At 45.7% G+C, this 22,195-nt stretch overlaps 2 protein-coding genes across 6 annotated transcripts in view; one reads left to right on the forward strand and one right to left on the reverse strand.

Annotated features, from left to right (window-relative positions):
- agap1 (ArfGAP with GTPase domain, ankyrin repeat and PH domain 1) overlaps nt 1–10,031 on the forward strand; it is a 119,890-nt gene extending 109,859 nt beyond the window's left edge. For all 5 annotated transcript variants that reach the window (XM_037091009.1, XM_037091010.1, XM_037091006.1 and 2 more), the window contains 2 exons: nt 4,975–5,230; nt 5,427–10,031. In XM_037091009.1, coding sequence (XP_036946904.1) covers nt 4,975–5,230; nt 5,427–5,636 — 466 coding nt within the window. In that variant the 3' untranslated portion in view covers nt 5,637–10,031. The remainder of the gene's footprint in view (nt 1–4,974; nt 5,231–5,426) is intronic.
- Nucleotides 10,032–12,802: 2,771 nt separating this feature from the next.
- Nucleotides 12,803–17,995, reverse strand: gbx2 (gastrulation brain homeobox 2). The gene is made up of 3 exons (XM_037091106.1): nt 17,705–17,995; nt 15,455–16,421; nt 12,803–14,431 (listed from the first exon to the last, which is right to left on the reverse strand). The coding sequence occupies exons 2-3, from the start codon at nt 15,972–15,974 to the stop codon at nt 13,902–13,904; spliced, it is 1,050 nt and encodes a 349-aa protein (XP_036947001.1). The 5' UTR covers nt 15,975–16,421; nt 17,705–17,995; the 3' UTR covers nt 12,803–13,901.
- Between the last annotated feature and the right edge of the window lie 4,200 nt (nt 17,996–22,195).

Below are 22,195 nucleotides of genomic sequence, written 5' to 3' on the forward strand. Positions count from 1 at the left end.
CACGTGTTCACATGAGGTCCTGGTGGTTCCGGCCCGTGGTGCCGCTCGCTCATCTGCATCCAGATAATCTAGCAGGAAATGTTCCTCGACCACGAGGCCGAGCTGTCCGGGTCAGAACCGCTGCTGCTGCTTCAGATCAGACGGTGTCTTACACCTCATGCTGGAGAAGTTCTACATCTGGTTCTCAGAGCTGTCCGACCCAGTCGGCAGATTAATGTTGTCTGCTGTCTGTTCTGGTTCTTCAGGTGTGATGGAAACAGAAAGTGAAATCGTTGGAACATTTCATACAGAAGTGGAGAATATAGAGGATATAATGACATGGAGGTCTGGAGTTGGTTCTGGATCCGGGCCTGTTCTGATCGTGTCCACCTGATCAGAGATTCTGTTGTTATGTCCGAACACACGCTGACAGACTCTGGACTCTCTGTTGTATTCTGGTGGTTCTGCCGTCCTGCCCCGATCATGACAACATAATGTGAATCAGTCGGTCCCGGGGGAACGAGTCCGGACCCGCAGGACTCCTGATGCCACATGTAGACAGTTAATTATCAGTTCAATTATCTGAATGTGACCTCTTATCTCTGGTTCCCTAATTGATCATAAAGTTTAAGATTTTAGATTAGCGTGGGTGTTCCTGCCGCCTCCCCCCCCTCCTCTCTCCCCCCCTCCTCTCCCTCTCTCCCTCCCCCCCCCCCTCTCTCTCCTCCCCCTCCTCTCTCCCCCCCCTCCTCCCCCCCCCTCCTCTCTCCCCCCCTCCTCTCTCTCTCTCCCTCTCTCCCTCTCCCCCCCCTCCTCTCTCTCCCCCCCTCCTCTCTCTCCCCCCCTCCTCTCCCCCCCCCTCCTCCTCTCTCCTCCCCCTCTCTCCCTCTCTCTCTCTCCCCCCTCCCCCCTCCTCCTCCCCCCTCCCCCCCTCTTCCACTTCCTGTCTGCGTGGCGTCGCTGAGGCGTCTCAGACCTCAGATCAGGTTCACTTCTCCTCGGCCTGTTTCTCTACCTTCTCTGCTCATTTGCATCGTCTCTCTCCCCCTTTTTTTTGTTCTTTTAATCACTGTCCGGTTTAACCCCTCCGTCTCCGTCTCGTTGAGTCTCATGGCTGATTTCTCCCCCCTCCCAGCCGCCCCCAGACCTTTCTCACCCCTCCACCCTCCCTTTAATTATCTGTGCCTATCCAAGGGCAGCTAACGACCTGCTAGGAAAGGCTAATTGATTTCAGCCTCTTCTCCTCTTCTTTCCTTTTGTCTTTCCTTTCCCGCTGTACGATTGAACTAAAAACAAGTCATGCAGGTTTTCCAGATGATTTTGGAGCCACATTCTGCTGCTCACCTGGTTAGAATCCGTCCAGGTGACGGCGATTCATCTCAAACGCACATTAGCTCGGGCAGTTAGCTGCTGCTCTTATCCACGCTCTGTCTAACTATCTATTAATCTATTAATTAGAGGGCTAATTAGGCCAGAAGAGGAGCCACTGACACCGTGTCACTCTTAACCCTGTTTCCTACCGCTCATTACCTCACACACACACACACACACACACACACACACACACACACACCCACCCTCCACACTGTAATTAATGGCGGGCTGTAGCAGCAGTGTGTCGGCTTGTACATCTCGCTCAGTCAGCTGATCTCAAACACTGAATCCTTTTCACTCTTCTTCTTATCTTTCACTTTCCTCACATCAGCGCTCTTGATTTTATTTTGAAAGGGTCACATTTCCTGCCCTGAGAAGAAGCTTCGTCTTTAACCTGAAGGAGACATAATTTAGTTTTTTGGACCAGAACCGACCCGGAGCGCTGACTTGTGTCTCTGCTGGTCTTGTTTGGAGGTAATTATGCTAATTAGCCTGGTGTGATTATCAGGGTGTGTGTGTGTGTGTGTCGGCTCTCAGCTCGCTGTCCGAGCTCGGTTCTGGGGTCGTGGACAGATGACCCCCTTAAACACACACACGCACACACACACACACACACACGGGAAGCAGCTGGTGGGTCGTCCAGCACCGGTCAGTGGGTCGGTTCAGGCCGAACACCCTCTGGCTTTGGATGAACAGGAAACTGTGTGTAAACACGGCCGAACAAAGCAGCCGCTCATGGAGAACACACGCACACACACACACACACACACACACAGTGCAGGGTCTCCTGAGCTCAAACAACAGGCAGGATATCAGAGTCCTGCAGTGGGCCCGGGGGCCCGGTGTGGGTCCCTGACTGACCCCCAAACAGAATCACATTCCCGCCCCGACGTTTCCAACGGCGACCGCGACCTGACACCACGACGCCGCGGCTGATGAAGCTGTCAATCAACGGACCCGCTCGCCATCCTGTGTGTTTGTTGTGACCCAGCAGAGAGCAGAACAATGATGCTGATGACAAGAAGAACTAGAGTGGCGCTCCGTAGAGAGTATACCTCCACCAACAGTCCTGCCTTCTACACCTGACCGTTCTCAGACCCACAACAAAGGTTCTGGTTCTGATGTTTCAGCGTCTCCTGTATTCAAACACAAGTCAGAGCGAAAACATTCAACAACAGTCCAAAGAAAACATGAAATCATCATTTGAATGTTCTCGAAGCTCCGAGAGAGAAACGTTTTAATTCTCACAGCAGAGACGAAGTCTGAGATCAGCTGATCAGGACGAGGTCACACACACACACACACACACACACACACACATCCTAACCCCTCTGGGCTCCTGTTGACATATCTGCTGTGTGTGTGTGTGTGTGTGTGTGTGTGTGTGTGTGTGTGTGTGTGTGTGTGTGTGTGTGTGTGTCCCTGTCATAAACCATCTCACCGGGACTCATGTTTAATTATCTACCCAGCATGCCTTGGTGCTGGAGCACAGCGCTGCGTCTAATGGGATGTGAAAAGGGACACACACACACACACACACACACACACACACACACAGATTAACACACAATATGAGTGTGTGCGTTCAGTAGACACATGCTAACACATACTGTCACACACACACACACACACACAGTCCGTGTGGTTAATTAGTGCAATTAGCCTCTCCACTGTCCAGAGATGTGTGTTTTCAGGACTCATTAGCTCGTGATGATGTTTACCACAACACACACACAGACACACACCACACAACACACAATAAGCACACACACACACCACAACACAGTGCAACACACAACCAAACAAAAACACAAACAACAACAACGAAACTAACCAAACACACAACCGAAAACACAGCACTGATACACAAAACAAACACCAAACACACAACCAGTCACACAACTGTTCACCAAACACACACGATGGTCTCACTACATGTCAGCAGCATGTCGGTCTGACGCTGACGTTGTTTCATAAAGTCGCTTCATACAAAACTGACAAACACACACACTGTCAGTGTCCTGTTCGAGGGCTCACACACACACACAGACACAAACAAACACACACAGACAGACACACACTCGCTGAGATCCAGGCCCTTAGCAACTCCAGCGGCGGGGGAAGGCATGCGTTTCCTGGGTCCAGTGGCCTCACATTTCCTCTCCGTCCTCTGGAGGACAGAAGGCCAGAGCCCCGCTGAGAGCACACACACACACACACACACACACTCACACAAACAGACACACACTCCGTGACACCTCCAGTCTTTGTCCGGGGGCTGTCGGCCGTAGTCTCGTGCCCAGCCTCCCCACTCTCTCTCTGGGCCGGGGCAGGAAGGAGAAGCCCCCGGGACATTCCGTGATGCTAGCTGGTGTCACCCCCACCCACCACACACACACACACACACACACACACACACACACACACACACACTGGTCTCCAGGAAGAGAGTTAATGAGATTCGTCCAGGTTCTCACACCGACACAACACTGATTCTTATTCTCTTTCTATTTTTCGTCTCATCCTCTTTTCCCACAGTTTCGTTTCCCATCATGCACCTCACCGGCCCAACTGTCTGCATGTACATGATTACTTTAGTTACTAGTTACTTTACAGATCACATGCAGCGTCACATTTTTAAATGAAAATGAATTGAAGACTTTTTACTCGAGTTTGACTTCTGGGCACTTTTTCACAAATCACCCTGATTTTGTCCTGTTAGAGTGCTGGACTCAGTTCCTCTGAAGTGTTCTGTAATCAGTTAACACAGAACCGGCTCCACGTTTATCTGATACCTTGGTGTGAGTCTCAGTATGAACCTGTGAAGCTTCTGTTGTGTGAGGAGGAGGAGGAGGAGGAGGAGGGAGGGGGGACAGCTCAATATCTCCCCCGGGCCTCCTCCCCCGACCGGACTAATCCCAGCGGGCTGAATGAGCCGATGTTTACATGGAGGGATTTGTGTGCAGATTAGAGCTCTGAGCGCTGTGGATTAGACACATCAGCAGTTCATGACACTCGATTGGTGAACAATGTGTCGTCCCGTCGGCCGGTCCGGTCCGGTCCGTCCCTCCGTGTCTTATTTCACACTCATCACGCATTCAGCCGCTGAACTCACAGTCGAGGACTTTTTCTCTTGACTTGAACGTGAAATAAAACGTAGAAGAAGATTTGAGTCCAAAGCTACAACCTGAGAGTTTGTTTCTCATCTTAGTTTCTGGGAAATTTTCCTGGATTATATGAGGTCACGTTCAACTAATGATTGTATATTTTATTGTCAATTTTTTGTTTGATTTATAAAATGTAACCGAAATGTTGAAAACTGCCATCAGATGTCTTGATTTGTTCGATAAAAACCCGAAAGATCTTCACTTCTTAAAGAAATACGACAAAGAAAAGCAGCAAATCCATAAAGTTGTTGTTGTTATTGGCTTTACTTGTTTGTTTGTTTCTGTCATTCTTTAATCAAAGAAATCTGTCGTGTCGATCATTATCCTGTTAATTGATAGTTTCAGCTAATAAACACAATAAAAGCCTGAAGTTGCATCTCTGGGTCAGACCGTTTTATTTTGGCGAGCAGCTTCCTGTCAGAGCTCTAACAGTGCGTCCCGTGTCGCCCGTCAGGGAGGAGAGAGAGCGCTGGATCCGGGCGAAGTACGAGCAGCGTCTGTTCGTGGCGTCGCTGCCCGGCGCCGACCTGTCGCTGGGCCAGCAGCTGCTGAGGGCGACGGCCGAGGAGGACCTGCGGCTCGTCGTGCTGCTGCTCGCACACGGAGGCCGACAGCAGGTCAACGAGACCTGCGGCGAGGGAGACGGACGCAACGCGCTGCACCTCGCCAGCCGCAAGGGCAACGTGGTCATCACGCAGCTGCTGATCTGGGTAAGAAGCTCGCCGCTCGTCAGACTGATTCTTTTATCGTCTCATCAGAGACGTCGTATTAAACTAAAAGTTCCTTGAAGACGTTTAAAGAAAGAAATCAAATGTCAGGAACTGAATTTATTGAAGTTGTGTTGTTCAGTTTACAGCCATGAAGCTCTCTGATTGGGCGATCTCTCTCTCTCTCTCTCTCTCTCAGTACGGCGTGGATCTGATGGCGAGGGACGCACACGGCAACAGTGCGATGGCGTACGCTCGGCAGGCCAACAGTCAGGAGTGCGTGGACACGCTGGCTCAGTACGGCTGCCCTGACGAGCGCTACCCGCTCATGGCCACGCCCAACCTGTCGCGCCGCAACACCAACCGCAACAACAGCTGCAGCAGCGCCGGGAGCGCCGCGCTCATATGACGAGGACTCCGTGACCCCATCCGGGAGAATCCTGATCGTTTATTTTGGGAACCACTACCTGTTGTGACTCTAAGCCCCGCCCCTATCACCTTGACGACCACCGCTGCCGCCGGCTCGTTGAGACTGATTGAGACTGATGGCGGCTCGGCGGCGGCGGCGCTGCGTCCACAGGAGGAACCGCGGTGGGAAACGTAGTCAGCCTTCATCAGAGCATTTTGGGAAACACGTGACTTACGACAGCCAATGACGGCCAGTCTGACGCTCGAGTGACATCATACCTCATCCGCTGTAATTTAACACTACGCGCCCCAACAGCCAATCAGAATCTCCGGAGGTCTGTCTCGCCAAAACATATCGTCAACACGTCACGAGCAAAACTGTGAGACGGAGACATGGAAGGAGGCGGAGCCCAGGTGGCGGACTCCGCCTGCAGCGTCAGTGTTTCACCTTTACGTTACGATTCTGTGAACTCTTTCGCCTTTACACGTTTTTTTAATGTGAAAATATCTCGATGTAAAAGATAATATCAGATCTTAGTGGTAAAACACGAGTGTGATAGATCGCATGTCCTAGACACTTTCTGCTTCTTTTTGGTTTTTTATTTTAATTTAAGGCCTCTTGGTTTCCTGGATTGTGTATATTGTATCTGATGTGCATTGCTGGACCAATCGTTCGAAACACGTCAACACGGGGAAGTTTTTATATTTGTTTGTTTTTGCGGGTGTAAAAAGTCGTTAATGTACAGAAGCTCTTGTCAGGCTCAGGGACCGGAGACTGTCGACCGTCAGCGACCCATCTTCGTCTTTTCCCAGAGAATCCTTCCACCAGGAGTCGGGTCGCATCTGTTTTCACTTCGCTCAGCTCAGAATCCAACAGAACCAGAACCTGTTGGATTATTCTCTCGATTCACAGGCCGTAAAGTATCAAACACAGAAACTCCGGCGGCGTCCACAAGTACGATCGACCCAAAACCGACAGATGTTCGGTTTTAGAAGACGAAGAAATCAAGCAAATGAACACATACGACAACGACTGGAACCAGATTCTGGACTTCTGACCCGAAACATCCAGACAGGTTTTATTCATAATTCATGATGTTGCAGCCACAGCACCGACTTTGTTTGGATTTTAAAGGTTTTTATGACAGAAGAAAAGTCTGAGCTGACTGGACTGAAATCTGAAACCCGTCCTGGTGAAAAGATCATAATTTAAACCGTCCCTGAAGTGAATTTAACTGTTTTTAATGTGTAAAAAAAAAATGGAAAAGACAAGGAAGCAGCTAACAGCCACACGGAGCGAAAAGGGAATTATCTTCTTCTTCTTCATCTTCTTCTTCTTCTTCTTCTTCTTCTTCTTCTTCTTCTTCTAAAACTCACTTCTTCCACCAGAACCACGACATGAACCCACGTACACGTCACCGTGTCACGTTCCCTCCAGAACCCGCTGTCGTCTCCCGTCTGTCCCGTCCAATCAGACAGTCTCCCCGATCTGCTCAGCGAATCACAAAGAAGGGCTTCTTCCTCGTCTCTGGTCTTGAAACCTCCTCGTTGTAAATAATCTCCTCTTTCTCCGTCACCTTCGTGTAAAGTAGAGAACACAGGAAGTACTTAATGTTTGCCGGTATGTCGGGTCGCAGAGTGGAAGTAGATTTATTCTGACGTTTGTTTGTGTGGAGAGAAAACCATCAGCATCAGCGTGGCGCTGATCCGTCCATGCAGGAAGTCCAACCAGGTGTCCGAACCAGTCGATCCCAACCTGGAGGTCTTTATGCTGCTCGAACTGTCAAGCCGAACGAGTCGAGACCGAGTCCAATTTCAGATGTGTGAGTCAAGACCAAGTGGTCAAGTCTCGATAAACCACTTCAGTGTGATATTCTGAGGCCTTTTCAAGTCCGAGCAGCTTCGAGAACGAGTCAAGATCAAGTACCAGTTCTGATCAAGGACTGGATCGTTATTCAGAGACGTTTCAGTCAAGACCACATCAATCTGAGACGGATCTGAACCTGAGCAGGTTAAACAACGGGTCAAGACTGAAGTCAAGAGTCCAAATCCAAACAAGTTTGAGCAAAGACCAAGTCTAGATTTGGTCGAGTTTGTCCGAGCCACTTGGTTCTGAGCAGCTTCATAGATGCATCAAGACTGAGTCCAGTTAAAGTGTTCTGAAAAGCAAATCAGGACCAGTTAAACCACAACGGTCTTCTTCATACTGCTGCCTCACAAGTCTCTCCTGGACTCGGTCTGAACTTGGACCGCTGGTCTCGTCTCTGGACTAACAGGTTTTGGACCTCTGGTCTCGGCCCGGTGACGTCCTTGTAGAATTGACTGAGCATTGATTTCTTTTGGTAGCTGGATGTGAACCATGTGGACTGAACGCTCGCTGATCAGGCGCTCGTCTCTTTGCTGTTTCGTCCTCAGACGCACTGAGCGGTCGAGTCGCAGCTCTCAGCCCGACTGTGTATAAAAGCAATACTGGTGAACACGTCGATCACGGTCGCCGACTTCCCCAGAACCACAAACACACTGTTTGTAGAAATGTATGAAAAAACATTTTCCTCTTTCTGCCTTTTTGTTTTCTTTAACACGCCTTGACGTTCCTGAAGTCGTCCGACCTTCGTCCTGTTCGTGCCACCAGTCGTCTTAAAGATGGCGATTGATCTCCCGTAAAGACTAAACGTATGAGTTTGACCGCAACAACTTTATTTTATGTTTTTATATCCGACTCGTCCCTCAGAGCAAATGCGTCTTTTTATTTATGACAGAAATGCACTAAATCTGATTGTCCGTCTGAACTCTGTCCACTACAGCTTCTTTTGTTCGTCTTCTATTGGCAAAAACTGTCATTAGCTTGTTTCTCTAAGCGGTGGTGGCTTCCTCCAAACTTATGTGTGCTCTTATTTTGAAAGAACACTTTAATACAGAATACCTGGGGAATCAACAGTCAGTTTATTTAAAGCTTAAAGAAGAAAAAGCTCATTTGAATCTTCTCCTAAATGTTTGTAGGCACCAGAATCATCTCACGCTAACAGTTAGCAGTGAGCAAGCTAGCAGCGTGTTTTTATTCAGAGACTACACGTTGCGTAAAAAATTGGAAAATGTCTCCAAAGATTATTTGAGTTAATGGGAACAGGAAACATTTATTTTTCAAGCTAGCAGTGAGCACCTTAGCATAGCAGCATTGTTTGAGCCTAGTAAATTCAAGTTAGCGTTAGTGAGGAACTAGCTAAACGCAGCTAACGGAGAACAAGGTGTAAACATGGCTGTGCTTTTGCTAAATTTTCCTGCTGACAAACTGCTGAGTCAGTAAATTGTGAGACTTGAAACCAATCTGGAATCCAAAGTTTATTTAATCTTACTGAAGCAGAGAACATGTATCTAAAATGGCCACAGAAACTGCTGAGTCATCCATCCTTGAAGCGAAACGCAGATAGCATCAAACAACCTAGCGTGGCATCATCATGGAGTCACTATAAATACTTCAATCTAAATGCTCTTTTGTTTCTTCAATGAATTTTTTTTTTTCTTTTAGAGAATCGACATCCTGTGAAGCTACAGCCGCAACTAGCTTAGCTTAGTTAGCTAACCTCGGCTAACAGAAAACGCATGTTTATTTCCCTGCTGAGTCTTTTCACAACAGTTTTATTTTGTTTTCGTTAAGAAGCTCGGTAGTATCAATATTCACAAACTGCTGATTCATCAGTCACTGAAGCTAATAAATTAGCATCGTTATTTTCAACCTCACTACTCTGCCGTCAGGTTTTATGAGCGTGCTTCTCGACATGAAGCTAAAAAATGAAGGTAAAGAAAAACACTAGAAACATCCTGCGAGCTCTTATTGTCGCTAGCCATCTGTTAGCAAACAGGTATTAGCATGGTGCAATTTGTTTTCTAATGGTGTTAGCACAGATACGACAAGCTAACAAACTAAACAAGTGAAGCTGCCTGCTTGTATTTAAACCGCCCTGCTTTGATAGACAACAAGGTAACCGCTCATCTGTACATAGACCTCAAACAACAAAACAAAGAAGAAAACGACTCAGTATGATCACCGTTTGGTTTGTCTGGTTGTGTTTCCTCTTGTAGCCTTTACCTTTAAGCCCCGCCCACCTGGGCCGTCCAATACTTTATTTATGAACGCACCCTGTGAGGGAGACTCCGCCCCCCGTCAAACCTGCGTTTCTGTATATTTTTCTCTGACCTCTCTTATGATTTATCATCCTGACACATTATTGTCCTTATTGTCATTGTTCTTCTAATTATTATTATTATTATTATTATTATTGTTATTGACCTTCTGTTGGCTGTACAGTACCGTTGTTGAAAAGTTTTACTTAATACAGAGTCTTCTACTGTAATGTGTCTCTTTCAATAAAGACGAGAATAATGCTTCTTAATATAACCTCACGTGTTCCTGCTCGTTGATCTTTGTCTTCGTTGTGGTCGATTAATTAATCCTGAAAACATTTAAAGTCTGAATTCAGTTTTTTATTTCTCTTTTTCCCCCAAAGATGGAGTTTTAAAAATTACAGTTTTTGTAGAACTTCTGAACCAAAGTCTGTTTAATTTTTGGTTAATTTTTGGGCGGTGGAGAACATTTTCAAAGAGTTTCTTCTTTTTATGTTGTCAATGACTCTGATGTGTGTGTGTGTGTGTGTGTGTGTGTGTGTGTGTGTGTGTGTGTGTGTGTGTGTGTGTGTGTGTGTGTGTTCAGTATGTGTGACGGTGTGTGTGGTGTTTGCTGTTGTCTGGTAATGAGATAATACCCTGCTAATCCCTCTTTAGCCCCGTGTTTAACAGGAAGAGAGTGTGGGTGTGTGTGCGTGTGTGTGTGTGTGTGTCCAGCGGCAGCAGATGGAGCCGCTTCAGTCAACGCAGGAAGTTCCTCCACATCTCTGCTGTTAATCTGGACGGGAGTAAAACTGTGTTAAAGATGTTTCAACGTGTTTCCTTAAATTTAATGCATAAACTAATTATATTTTTAATCATGAAAATTATTAAATTCCACCTCAAGGTCACCGCTGTTTTAGAAATAACAGAATTTTATAGTTTTGTCAGAATAAACACAAATGTTTAAAATGTCTGATTTTTCAAATGGAGAAAATTCTCTCATTCAAAACTCCATTTGAAAAATCACACATTTTAAACATTTATGTTTGTGTTTATTGTAACAAAAGTGAAGGAGGAGGAGATTTTATAAAAGTGTCTGAAGGTAAAAAACACTGAAGTGATTAAAACACCTCGTCGTGAGCTGTTCTTTTAAAGGAGCACGCTGCAGTTTTTTGGGGGAAGAAATTCAAATATTTACAGTATTAATGAGGTCATTTGTTTTCAGTAGGTGGCGGGGTCCACCACAGGTAAACACAGTGGAACAGTATAAACGGTGTCGTCCCTCTATTCAGTCGTGAAGACAGAGTTGTTTCTGACTGTTTCTCGCAGCTGCGTTAAAGGAACATTTCACCATAAAGAGTCGAATCCAGTCCAGTTTAAACGGACTGAAATTCTGACACCACAGAAGAAGAAGACGGCGACACACTCCGTCAGGATTAATCAGCAGGAGATGATCTGACGGGGGGACGCGGAGGAGGCCGATCCCCTCGGGCCTCGTTCATCAGCCGACCACGACGGCCCGGCTTGATTACAACAAAACTCATTAGAGTCACAGACGGAACCACCAGGTCCGATCAGGGCAAATCCCTGCATTTAGATTTTTGTGACACAAAACTGATTTTTATTGGCTGAAAAAATAATAACGATGTGAAGATGGACAGCAGATAAACTCTGTGCCAGGGTTCATTTAGAAACTGCAGCGTTTAAGATCGCCAGAGTTCAGACAACAAAAAAACAATAACAGTAATTCTGTTGTTTTTTTGTTTTTTGTTTTTTTGTTGTTTTTTTCTGAGACAGTTTTTAGACAAATGTCTCTTTGTAAAAATGGTCCAAAAAACAACAAATCCTACATGTCCCATAATGCACCTGGGCACCCACTCAGTTTCTGTAAAGTGTCTCTTCTTTAATTTCCAGTCAGAACTCCATTTAGAAAAGTCGACATTTAAAAAGGTTGTCTGCTTCCTCCTGTCATATAATAATAATAATAATAATAATAATAATAGCAGTGGATTTTTTCACTATCGATTGATTTTACAATTTATTGATTATTGTTTTAAATTTAAAAAGCCCAATAATAAGATGTAACGAGCTTCAGATGTTAAATTATGTTTTATTAAAAAGAGGAAAGTTACACTGGATCATTTTAATTGGCTGTTTTAAATTAACCAAACGATTAATTGATTATTATCAGCTGTTTCTGAATGTTTTATTTTTATTTCCTGCCTGGACATTTTGAGGCCTTTTGTTTCAGGATGACGCTCCACTGAAGCTTCACCTGTTGAGGACACGCAGGTGTTGCTGACCTGCTGACGTCACGTCCGTGAGGAGAGCAGATAGATATCTGCCGCCATTTTGTTCCTGATGAGAAAAGAGGCCGAATGGATCCGCACACACACAGGCTGGTTATAATCAGCTAATTAATGCTAATAATTAGCTTCTGTTGTGGCCGTTAGCTGATGACCGGAAGGAGCAACATGCTAGCTGCCTGGAAGCTAAACAGGTATTTATGTCTCGTTTTTAATATTATTCAAATTCATTGTTGTTTTTAATGTTGAACAGATGAAACGTTTGGTTTGTTTTCACTGAACTTAAGTTAAATATTCAATTAATCATATTAAATGTAGTTTAATGTCTCTAATTTAACCGGAAGTTAACAGAAATCTCAAATTAATGCGTTAATTTAAACATTTAAAGCTTAAAAGTATTACAATCTGTTTTCCTGGTTTTTTTTGTTTGTTTGTTTTGTGTTAAACTTTATTGACACACGGCTGACAGACAAACACGAAGCAGAAACATTCTCTTGATTTCCGGTTTTTAAACTTAAATTTCCTTAAATTATAAAGTCAGATTATTTAACATGTTAGATCCCCAACAGCAGATTCTGCTGACGCTCATTTAAAAAACACTTTTTATTAATTTGTCTGATGGAGTTATAATCGATTTGTGGCCTTGAACGCATCAGGCCTTCAGAATAAAATCAAAGGAATGCGGGCTTTTATTTATGAAATCACGTAGTGTGAGCACAAATCTAACTGTTTATATTTTATTAAACATAATCCAAAGTGAGAAGAAGTGTTTTATTAAAGATTTAAACACTTTGAGCTGAAATAAATAAATGAGGAAGACAGAGCAGCTGTGAACATCTGGGCACGTGTCATCGTTTAATTCACACTCATATCTTTCTTTTCTTTTCTTTTTTACCTCCATACTTCGGGGAATGTTTCTTACTTTTGCACATTTTTATATAAATAAATTAGCAGCGTCCGTTTTGTCCAAAAGAGGAGAAATGACGTGAGAGCGGAGCAGAAACAGAGAAGAAGAAGAAGAAGAAGAAGAAGAAACCAAAGAACAACATGTTAAAATCACGCGCACACGTCATCACGCTGATGTCCGCAGTTTGGTCCCGCGTGTGTATTTACAGGAGAGGTGTCAGCTCGTGTCCTCCTCCTCCTCCTCTTCTTCTTCACGCACAGTATTTGGTGTCGCTCCAGATCAGATCAGATTTGCGGTTCGTCCCGCAGCTTCACGCGCCGCTGAGTCTCGTGTCGAGGTTTCATGTGTGTTAATTTATTTGTTTTAATTACCTGTAATCAATATATTGATGACGTCTGAACTCATCTGTCATTTTTAAAAAAAAAAGTCTTTCGGGAATTAAAACCAGACTCCGTTTGAAAAAAGGCGAAATTTAAAATCTTGCCGCTGCAGTTTCCTCTCACTGACGTCATCAGGGTGAAAAGTGTAATTAAAACTTTTGTTAATGAGACTTTTAAAAATCGTCCGTGTTTAAAATCAACTCTCTGATTTCTGTTTGAGTCTGAGACGTTTTTCTAAATGAATTCACTGAACAGATGAAATTAAATTTCAGCAGCTTCATTTTAAAATCCAGTTTTTATTACAACACGGAAATCAAATATTGTTCTAACTGTTTCTCTTCGGAGGAACCGGGTCAGATTCTGGTTCCTTCAGCTGTCGGTGACGTCACATTATCTGTTCAGTTTAATTTAAATTAATTTAAACGTTGACGTCAGAAGTCAAATCATCCGGAAGTATCTTTAAATCTGATTCGTGTGATTTAATCTACATGTCGCTCAGAATCAGAACCGAACCCTCGACACGAGCCTCGCTGCCTTGCTCGGCGGCTCTCCGGAAGTCTCTTCTTCTTCTACGGTCTGGCCTGCTCCATCTGCTGGTGCTGACTCCTTATTGCGAAGCGGCTCACGTGCACCGGGATGGGAACGACTATTTTGGGGTTCCGGGACGGCTCCCCGGATTTGTTGTTGACGTTTCCGGCTTTGACCCGTTTCCACTTGGCGCGCCGGTTCTGGAACCAGATCTTCACCTGCACCTCGCTCAGCTTGAGCGCATGCGCGATCTGCGAGCGCTCGGTGAGCGACAGGTACTTCTTGCAGTGGAACTCCTTCTCCAGCTCCAGCAGCTGCTCGCTGGTGAACGCCGTCCGCCGCCGCCGGTTCTTCCCGCCGCCGCCGCCTCCCGCCCCGGACCCGCCGCCGCCGGAACCGTGCATGTGCGGGCCGTCGTCCAGACCTCCTCCGCCGCCGTCCGCGTCCTCCTTGTGGCACATGGACGTGAGGTTGTCGTCCGAGCTGTAGTCCAGGTCGGAGTCCATGGAGAAGCTCTCGTCCTTCCGGCCGCAGTCGTCCTCCTTGGACTCGTCTTTACTGTGAGCTCTGACTGTGAGGAGGAGGAGAGGAGTCATCATCAGAACCAGAACCAGAACCAGAACACGTTATCAAACAACACAAACACAAAGTTCACGAGTCTGAACGATTCAACGTTTTATTCTTATTTACAAAAAACATCCAAATATATATTTTAAAACGAGCTTCAACATTTAAACACGTCATATTAATTTAGTTTTTAATTCTAAAGATTAAATATTAAAACTGTCCGTTAAATCTGATTTACGACCAAAGAAAAATAATAAAACTGTGACTGATTTATTGATCTGAAACTGAGTGAACAGATTTATAGATGAAATAAATAAATAAAGATGAACTGGACAGAAAACACGAGACTTAAAATCAGAACATGATCTGGACTGTGTTCGTGAGCGGAACCCGAACTGCTGCACATCTGTGGAGGTGCAGGAGGAGGTGCAGGAGGAGGTGCAGGAGGAGGTGCTCGTGTCAATCTCCATCATCAGTGTTTGGATCAGAAAACACGCGCTCCGGTTTTCACGCGTAATTACGCGCGGAGCGTCTCTGCGAGTGTTTCTGTTACTGAAACTCTTCAGATCCAAGCAGAAGAAATAAAAACTCAGCGGGACGGAAAATGTTTTATTTCTACAAGACAAAATAAAATCTGAAGGTTTCTGGATTTAAAGAAATATTCCTGATTAAAGTTGTTAAAGTTTTTTATTCTCTGCAGTTTATTTTCTGTCTCGAGGCCTCAAAGATAAAAACAAAAAACAAAAAACAACATCCGATTAAATTTAAATCTGAGAAACATTTAATTTGTTCGTTTTCATTTTTAATGTTTTGATTTCTTCTTAAATTAATTAAACGCGTTTTTGTTTTAATTAAGAACAAAATTCTGTCGCTGATTATTTAAAAAAGTTCAATCCAATAAATCAGAAAAGATTCTCGTGTTTTAATTTTAACTTCTCCAATAAAAAATGTGACGAACAGAAGTTGTGTGGGCTGATTCTGAGCCTGGTTCTGAGGTGTCAGACGGGCCCCGGTGGTCCGGACCTACCTGTGGAGGTCTGCACCGCCGTGTCCGTGTCGTGGAAGGCCGGCAGCCCCGCGGACTCCTTCCCCTGCAGGAAGCTCTTCCCGTCCTCCGCGTCCAGCCGCAGCTCCTGAGTTTTGTCGAACACGGCGTGCAGCGCCTGCGAGCCGAACTTCCGGGCCGCCTCCTGGTGCTGCTGGGACGGGGAGAAGCCGCCGGGCAGCGACGCCATGAGCGTGGAGGTGAGCGCCATGCCCTGCGTCAGGCCCTGTGCCAGGCTGGAGCAGAAGCCGCTCTGCAGGCTGGGCATCTGCGGGTGCGGGTGGTGTCCGGCGGGGAGCGCCTGCTGCAGGGCCGGCGGCGGCGGCGGGGGCGGCTGCAGCACCACCGACCGGTACGGCATGAACATCGGGTAGCCGGTGTAGACGAAGTGTCCCGGGCTGGGCTGCGGGGGCCCCCCGATCAGAGAGTCAATGCTGAAGGCGGTGGTGCTTCCGAGTGGCCGCTGCATCACCATGAAGGACGGAGCGAACGCTGCGCTCATATGAAGACCGGAGAAGGAGCGCTGTGGGCGGCCGCGGAGGGAGGACGGAGCCCCGGAGGAGCCGCGGCGGGGAGAGCGAGTTCAGAGCGACGATAATCCGAGTAAACAGAACCATTCCATCGGACCGCTCAGCTGCGAGTCCCCCGCGCACACATGGACACTGCTCCTGACGCACCGTGCGCTCCGCTCCAACCTGTCCGGACTGCGGTCCCTCGGCAGCGGACACTTCTCCTGCACTCGCCCGCTGAGCCTCGCTGAGCCTGGCTGAGCCTGAGTGTGTGTCGGTGTGTGTTTCCGCCTCTCAGCGCGTCCGGAGCCGTTTTGGATTTAAATTGCGCTCCTCTCTGTTTAATTGCGCTGCCTTCTCCAGGCGAGCCCCGCCCCCTCGCCTCGCTCTGGCTCCTGATTGGTCGGCTGTGGGTGATGTGATGGCTCGCCTTTGGTCTCCTGGATGAATGCCAATTACACAAATTGCTACCAAGGGCCATTTAAGGATATGAAAACACATCATGGTAAATAATAAGCTGTATACATTCTGTGTGTGTGTGTGTGTGTGTGTGTGTGTGTGTGTGTGTGTGTGTGTGCGTGTGTGTGCGCGTGTGTGTGTGTGTGTGTGTGTGTGTGTGTGTGTGTGTGATCTACACAACTGCCAGCTGCTCTTAAATCCCCAAATACTTTTTTCAAAAAGTAATATTTTTACCTCAAACTGAGTTTCAGCGCTCTTATTCTGAAAATCATCACAGAATTTTATGAATGAAAACTTTTTAACATAAAACAAAAATGACAGTTTATCTTTGTCGACACACAACAGCAAATGAAGTAAATGGAGAATTTATTTAAAACAAACAATTCTCATAAGCTCCATTAAACCTTTGCTGAATTAGCTGTTAGCACTTCCTGTTAGCATTGCATAGCATGGACGTACAGACGACGTCACTGTGTTACTGTAAGACTGAAGAAATCTTTAAAACATGACTTTTCTAAGGCACGTTCTGCACAAACGTGAAGAGCAACCTGAATGAAAAAGTCTGCAGAAGCCCTGAGGTCCTTGTTAGCCTTCCTAGTTTAGCCTGTTAGCATGTTAACGTTGACTAATGAGTATGCTAATGCTGCAGGTAAAGTTATACAGATATACCAGACTTCTGTTAGCATGTTTTGGAAGCATGTACATATCATGCTAATACTATGTGTCTGACTCACAATGGTGCCAGAGCTAAATGCTAACACACTGATGTTTAGCTTGTTCACCCTCTTAGTTTATCGTTTAGCATGCTATTCTTTGAACTGATGCTAAAGAATGCTAATGCTTGAGCTAAAGACTGATGTAACAGTTATAAAACATGCTAACAACACTATGAGTCATGGGGTGCTTTAGCTAAATGCTAATATGCTAATATTTAGCAGGTATAATATTTAGGATGTTACTGCTTTTAGTTTAGCATTTAAGCATGCTAACAGCATGTTAACTATTAAGTATGCTAACACGACAACTAAAGACAGAAGTTGTTATATTTGCTCTTCATCAGAAAACTATGAGTCCTGAGCTTCAGGACAAAGTTTTTGATTAAAAAGACGTTATTTACACTCTTAAAGATTTAATTTTCACTGTAGCTGCTAAGCTAAAAGCGTTAGCACCGAGCCCCAGCTCCAGAACTGTTCTGTGGACTTCAACAGTTCACTTGACTTTCTATCATCAGGAGGAGGAGAGGATGAGAGAGAGAGTTACAAACCTGTTTTGATAAATTCAGCTTCATAATTGAATCAACAACTGATTTCTAGTGTGTCCCTGCAGCTGAAGCCTCCCGTCGTCCTCCTGCTCGTGTGTTTGTGAGTCATGATGAGGTTTTGAAGACGTCGGCATTTGTGGGTGATTATCCTGCGATTCATCTCCCGCAAAACTGCACAGCCGAGCTTTAAATCACAATATTTGCTCCCGCATCGGCATCAAACTCCATTTTAATGAATCCTGTAATGGCTTCCTCATCAATTAATACGAAGCTCGTCGATGCCACCGGCGCTGCTGAAGCCAGAGAGGACGCGGGCGACCTCTGACCCTGAGTGGATCTCCCAGTGGACCCCCACCACCACCTCCCCTTTCTGGGCTGAGTCAAGGGCATGCATGGATACCCCCCCTCCTCCTCTTCCTCCTCCTCCTCCTCCTCCTCAGGGTCACTGGGACACGATCTCATTAAAGGCGGCCTGATCTGCAACTGCAATGCAGACATTAAATAGCAGTATTTTTCAATTAGGGCTGACAAATTCAATCAAAATTCCATAGATTAGGATGAAATGAGGCATGGGTCATTTACAAGGGAATTTAATTGCACGGCCATTAGACAAATAGTACAGCAGTCTCTGTCTCATTATCAATCATGCGGGGGCATCAATAGTAAAAGGTTGTAAGGAAGGAGGGGGGGCGGCGGGCTGCACGAGTGTAAGTGTCCGTGCACGGGGAGCGTGCACGTTACGGCGCTGCCACCACCGCAGAGCAGCTAATAAATATCCTCTTTTGTACTTATAAATTATCCAGTTTAATTAACAACATGGATTATGATTGGACTATGATTTAATTAAACCTTTCCTGCATGCAAGCCGAGCGCTGCGATCATCCATTATGAGCCGGGGGAGAGGGGAGGGGGGGGTGAGGGAGGGGGGGGAGTGAAGGTGCTGTCATGGTGGTGGCGTTGGGGGGCAGTTGGAGTGTAACACCACACTTCCTCTAATAAGAGCTGCTTACCTGGTAGGATCATCAGTCGCCGCAACAAGCAGCGATAATCGGCCTCCGAATGGCGGCAGAGCATTTACAGGAAGAAACCATTTGATGTAAAAAAAAAAAAGAAAGAAAGAAAAAACACCACCCTCACCCTCCCTCACCCACACTACACCCCCACCCTCCCTCCTCGTGCATTTAAATCTAAAGCTAAATGGCACAATCTCTGAGAGTTTGCTGATATTACCGCTGCGTGTTGTAAAGTGGAGGGGATGTGGTGGGAAAAGCAATTATGGCTGCAGCTGAGGGTAGAAACAGATGCCTGGACGGACGGAGGAGGGTGGAGGGTGGAGGGTGGAGGGGACGTCGCCCGGAGCGCCAAACGCCGCGCGACACGATTCAGTCAGAGCGGAGCAGCGTGGCGGTATCAACCTTTCCATCAGCCTCTAAATGCCAGGCCGCGTTTACACACACAAACACACAGGAAGCTGTCAGGGCGCCGGACGGGAACCGAGAGAGGAAAACTCTTCACGACTGTTTTCAAGACGTTTAGTGAAAAACGTTAAATGTTTTACAAAAGAAACTGAACGGCAGACGGATGAAAAGTCACAGAAAGATGATGTGACGGTGGTGCAGACGTTCAGCAGCTGAAGTAACAATCTTCAGTTATTTTAGCTGTTGAACTGAAGTGTTGAAGCTGGTTAAGTTCATCTTTTTGAAATCTGCTGTTGACACTTTTGAACTGAAGCTGTTTGATTGTTTCAACAGAACATGATGATGATGATGATGACGATGATGATGATGATGATTCTTTATGTTTCTCAGGTTTTTGACCCTCAGAGAGAGAAACTGCTCTGCAGCCTGCGGTGAGTTCATTTCAACGTTTTTGCTTTTGGCCGATCTGATGTTACAAAAAGCGTCTTGGTTGCTCTTACAGAAGACGATGCTGAGCCGCTGCTACGAACACGAGACTGAGCTGTTGTGCTTTTGTCCCACAGCTCAGATCAATTAACATTTAGAGCACCAATTGGATTTTTGATTATCAGAGCTGAAAGGGGCTCGATTGATTGGCCGCTGAGGTCGCCCCGGCCCTGACGATGGCTGATCCGATGAGGGAGGAGGCCTGATGGGGATTGAGTTTCTTAAGTATCTTCTGGCAGCGAGCAGGGTCGCTATTGATCGTTACACTGCAGAAAACCTTCATCCAAACAAGTCATTTAATCTTTGCATCGAGCACAAAAGTAGATTTTTCTGAACTCAAGTGGGAAAAACTCCCGGCGGGGTCATCAGTCGTCCCGATGTGACGACATTTTTAACACATATGTTGTTGTGTGTGCAGCTTTAATGTGGTCGGCATGCAGAAGAACCGCGAGCACTGATTGTTTCTGTTTGTCGATTCTTCTTCTTCTGTGTTTTCTTTCTTTCTTCACCTTTAACATGCAACGTCAACTCGGATACCAAAGTCAGAAAAACGTTTTTCTAAGTTGATAAGTTAAATCCAGCTGGAAGCTACTGAGCTGGCTAAAGCTAACAAGCTACCAGTGTTCAAACATAACAAGAAGCTAATTTGATCAAAGGTTCAGACGGATTCCTGTATATTAGCCGTAAAATAGCAATTATCATCTCAGAGGATGTTTGTGTTCAGTTTTGTTCCTGACACTCACCACAGACTCGCTTTCTTTCTTCTGTCCTGCAGAATCTTTTCTTTTCCCGCCTCTAACTACATTTCCCTCCGTTCAGCAGTCAGATAAGAGTGAAAATACATGAGTGAAGATTTTTAATGCATGAAATTTTATAAAACCGTGTGTAAACTCGCTCTTTAATCCAAAATCCAGGCGTCTGTCCCTCCCCTCCCGTCTGTTAGTCCACGTAACTGCACTTAAAGTCAAATCATTCGTCTGATAAACCACAACGACGGCTGAGAGGTGATGATCAGTGACCTGAGCCAGCTGAGGTGAAGCCCAGCAGACAGCACATGCTAATTATGCACAGATTGAAGCCATAATATCAACAAAGTCAATCAACAACTAATCTGACAAATTTGTCCAAAATCTGTAAAAGAAATCTGCTAAACTGTAACCATGGCAGAGCTCAGCAGGACACATTTCTTCATGCAGCCATTTTTATTTTTGGTTTTATGATTCTTGCTCTCTAAAACCCCAAACAGAACCCACCATGTCTGAGACTTACAGGCTCGTTAAAACCACTTCAACCCGGACAAACTGTAAATCCAGCAGGATAAAACTCAGACAACACGGAGATTGAGTTAAACATCCCGTTTTTACCAGAATCTCGTCATTATCCTCTCATCAGGAGGTGAATTATTGCTCCCACGTGACCAAAACGAGAAAGGGAATCCTCTCAGTTAAAGTTGAGCCCCCTGATGAAATCTCATTAACAGCGCCTCCTTCAGGCCAATCAGAGCGCAGCAGAGACGCCGAGGACTCCAAACAAATGTGCCTCACAGTCAGGCGTCCTGTGTGGCAGCGTGAGGACAGTTACTGTGTGATAATTGCTGTGGGAGTCTCTTCAGAGGAGAGATGAGTCTGCTGCTGAGAGCCGGACCTGAAAAATCAGACAGATTAAATAGACGAAGCCCCCGAGGTGGATCTGCAGCAGGAGGGTCGCTCGCTTAAATACAGATCTGGGAGTCGACTGTTCACGGAGACTTCAAACCTCCTGATCCTGACACGGGACATGTTTCAGTGGAGGTCGAAGGTTTCTGCTCTTTGATTACATGCAAGAACTGAACTGCATGATGGGATGTGATCTTTATATACTGAGACACTTTACAGCTCAGTGCATTCAACTTCAGTCTGCTTTAAAATCCAAACAAAGAAGATACAGAGGAGACAAAAAAGAAACGGGTGTGAAATCATTTCTTGTCCTCAGGCAGCAACACAGAGGCCTCATTTAAAACTAATTATACAATATATATATAATTACACACTGTTTGACTGCCAACATGATGAGTGAAATGATCTCTGAGGGATTCAAGAGAAAATGGAGCCTGAAACGATCCAAACTGGCTCTCTGCTTCTGTTTCTAAATGTTTTCTTTGAATTCTCTCTGAACGATATGAAGTTCAGTTTTGTTGTTTTTTAGCAGAACGTCACAAACATCCAGAAGAAGAAGAAGAAGAAGATGATGACGAGGATCTTTTCATCATTTCATTTGGATGATTAAATCGTGGTGAGATGAGAAGTTCTCCTGGTAAAGAGCTGCTGAGGTTTGAGAGTTCAGGGTTCAAATCCTCGCTGTAGTTTTTGCTGCGTGAAGTAAAATGTTGACGTCATAAAAACTTGAATTCTGTTTCTCTTCGTCTTCTTCTTTTGGAGCGACGCTGTTTTCACTAAATCACTTCGTTTTAAATGCTGCTGTTCTAGATTATTATTAACGGGCTTCAATCACCTAAATGATCCAATATTCCTCGTCAATCTTCTCGGTGATTAACTCAACAGTCAGAAAACATTCAGTCAGTCTGGATTGTTTCAGGCTCGTCTTTCTCTTG

The sequence above is a fragment of the Acanthopagrus latus genome, chromosome 24, assembly GCF_904848185.1.
Source record: "Acanthopagrus latus isolate v.2019 chromosome 24, fAcaLat1.1, whole genome shotgun sequence".
In the NCBI taxonomy this organism is placed as follows: Eukaryota; Metazoa; Chordata; class Actinopteri; order Spariformes; family Sparidae; genus Acanthopagrus; species Acanthopagrus latus.

Coding starts and splice junctions, on each gene's coding strand:
- gbx2 (XM_037091106.1), bottom strand. CDS start 15,974: ATGAGCGCAGCGTTCGCTCCGTCCTTCATGGTGATGCAGCGGCCACTC. Junction 14,432..15,454: donor GGCGGTGCAGACCTCCACAG/GTAGGTCCGGAC, acceptor TCCTCCTCACAG/TCAGAGCTCACAGTAAAGAC.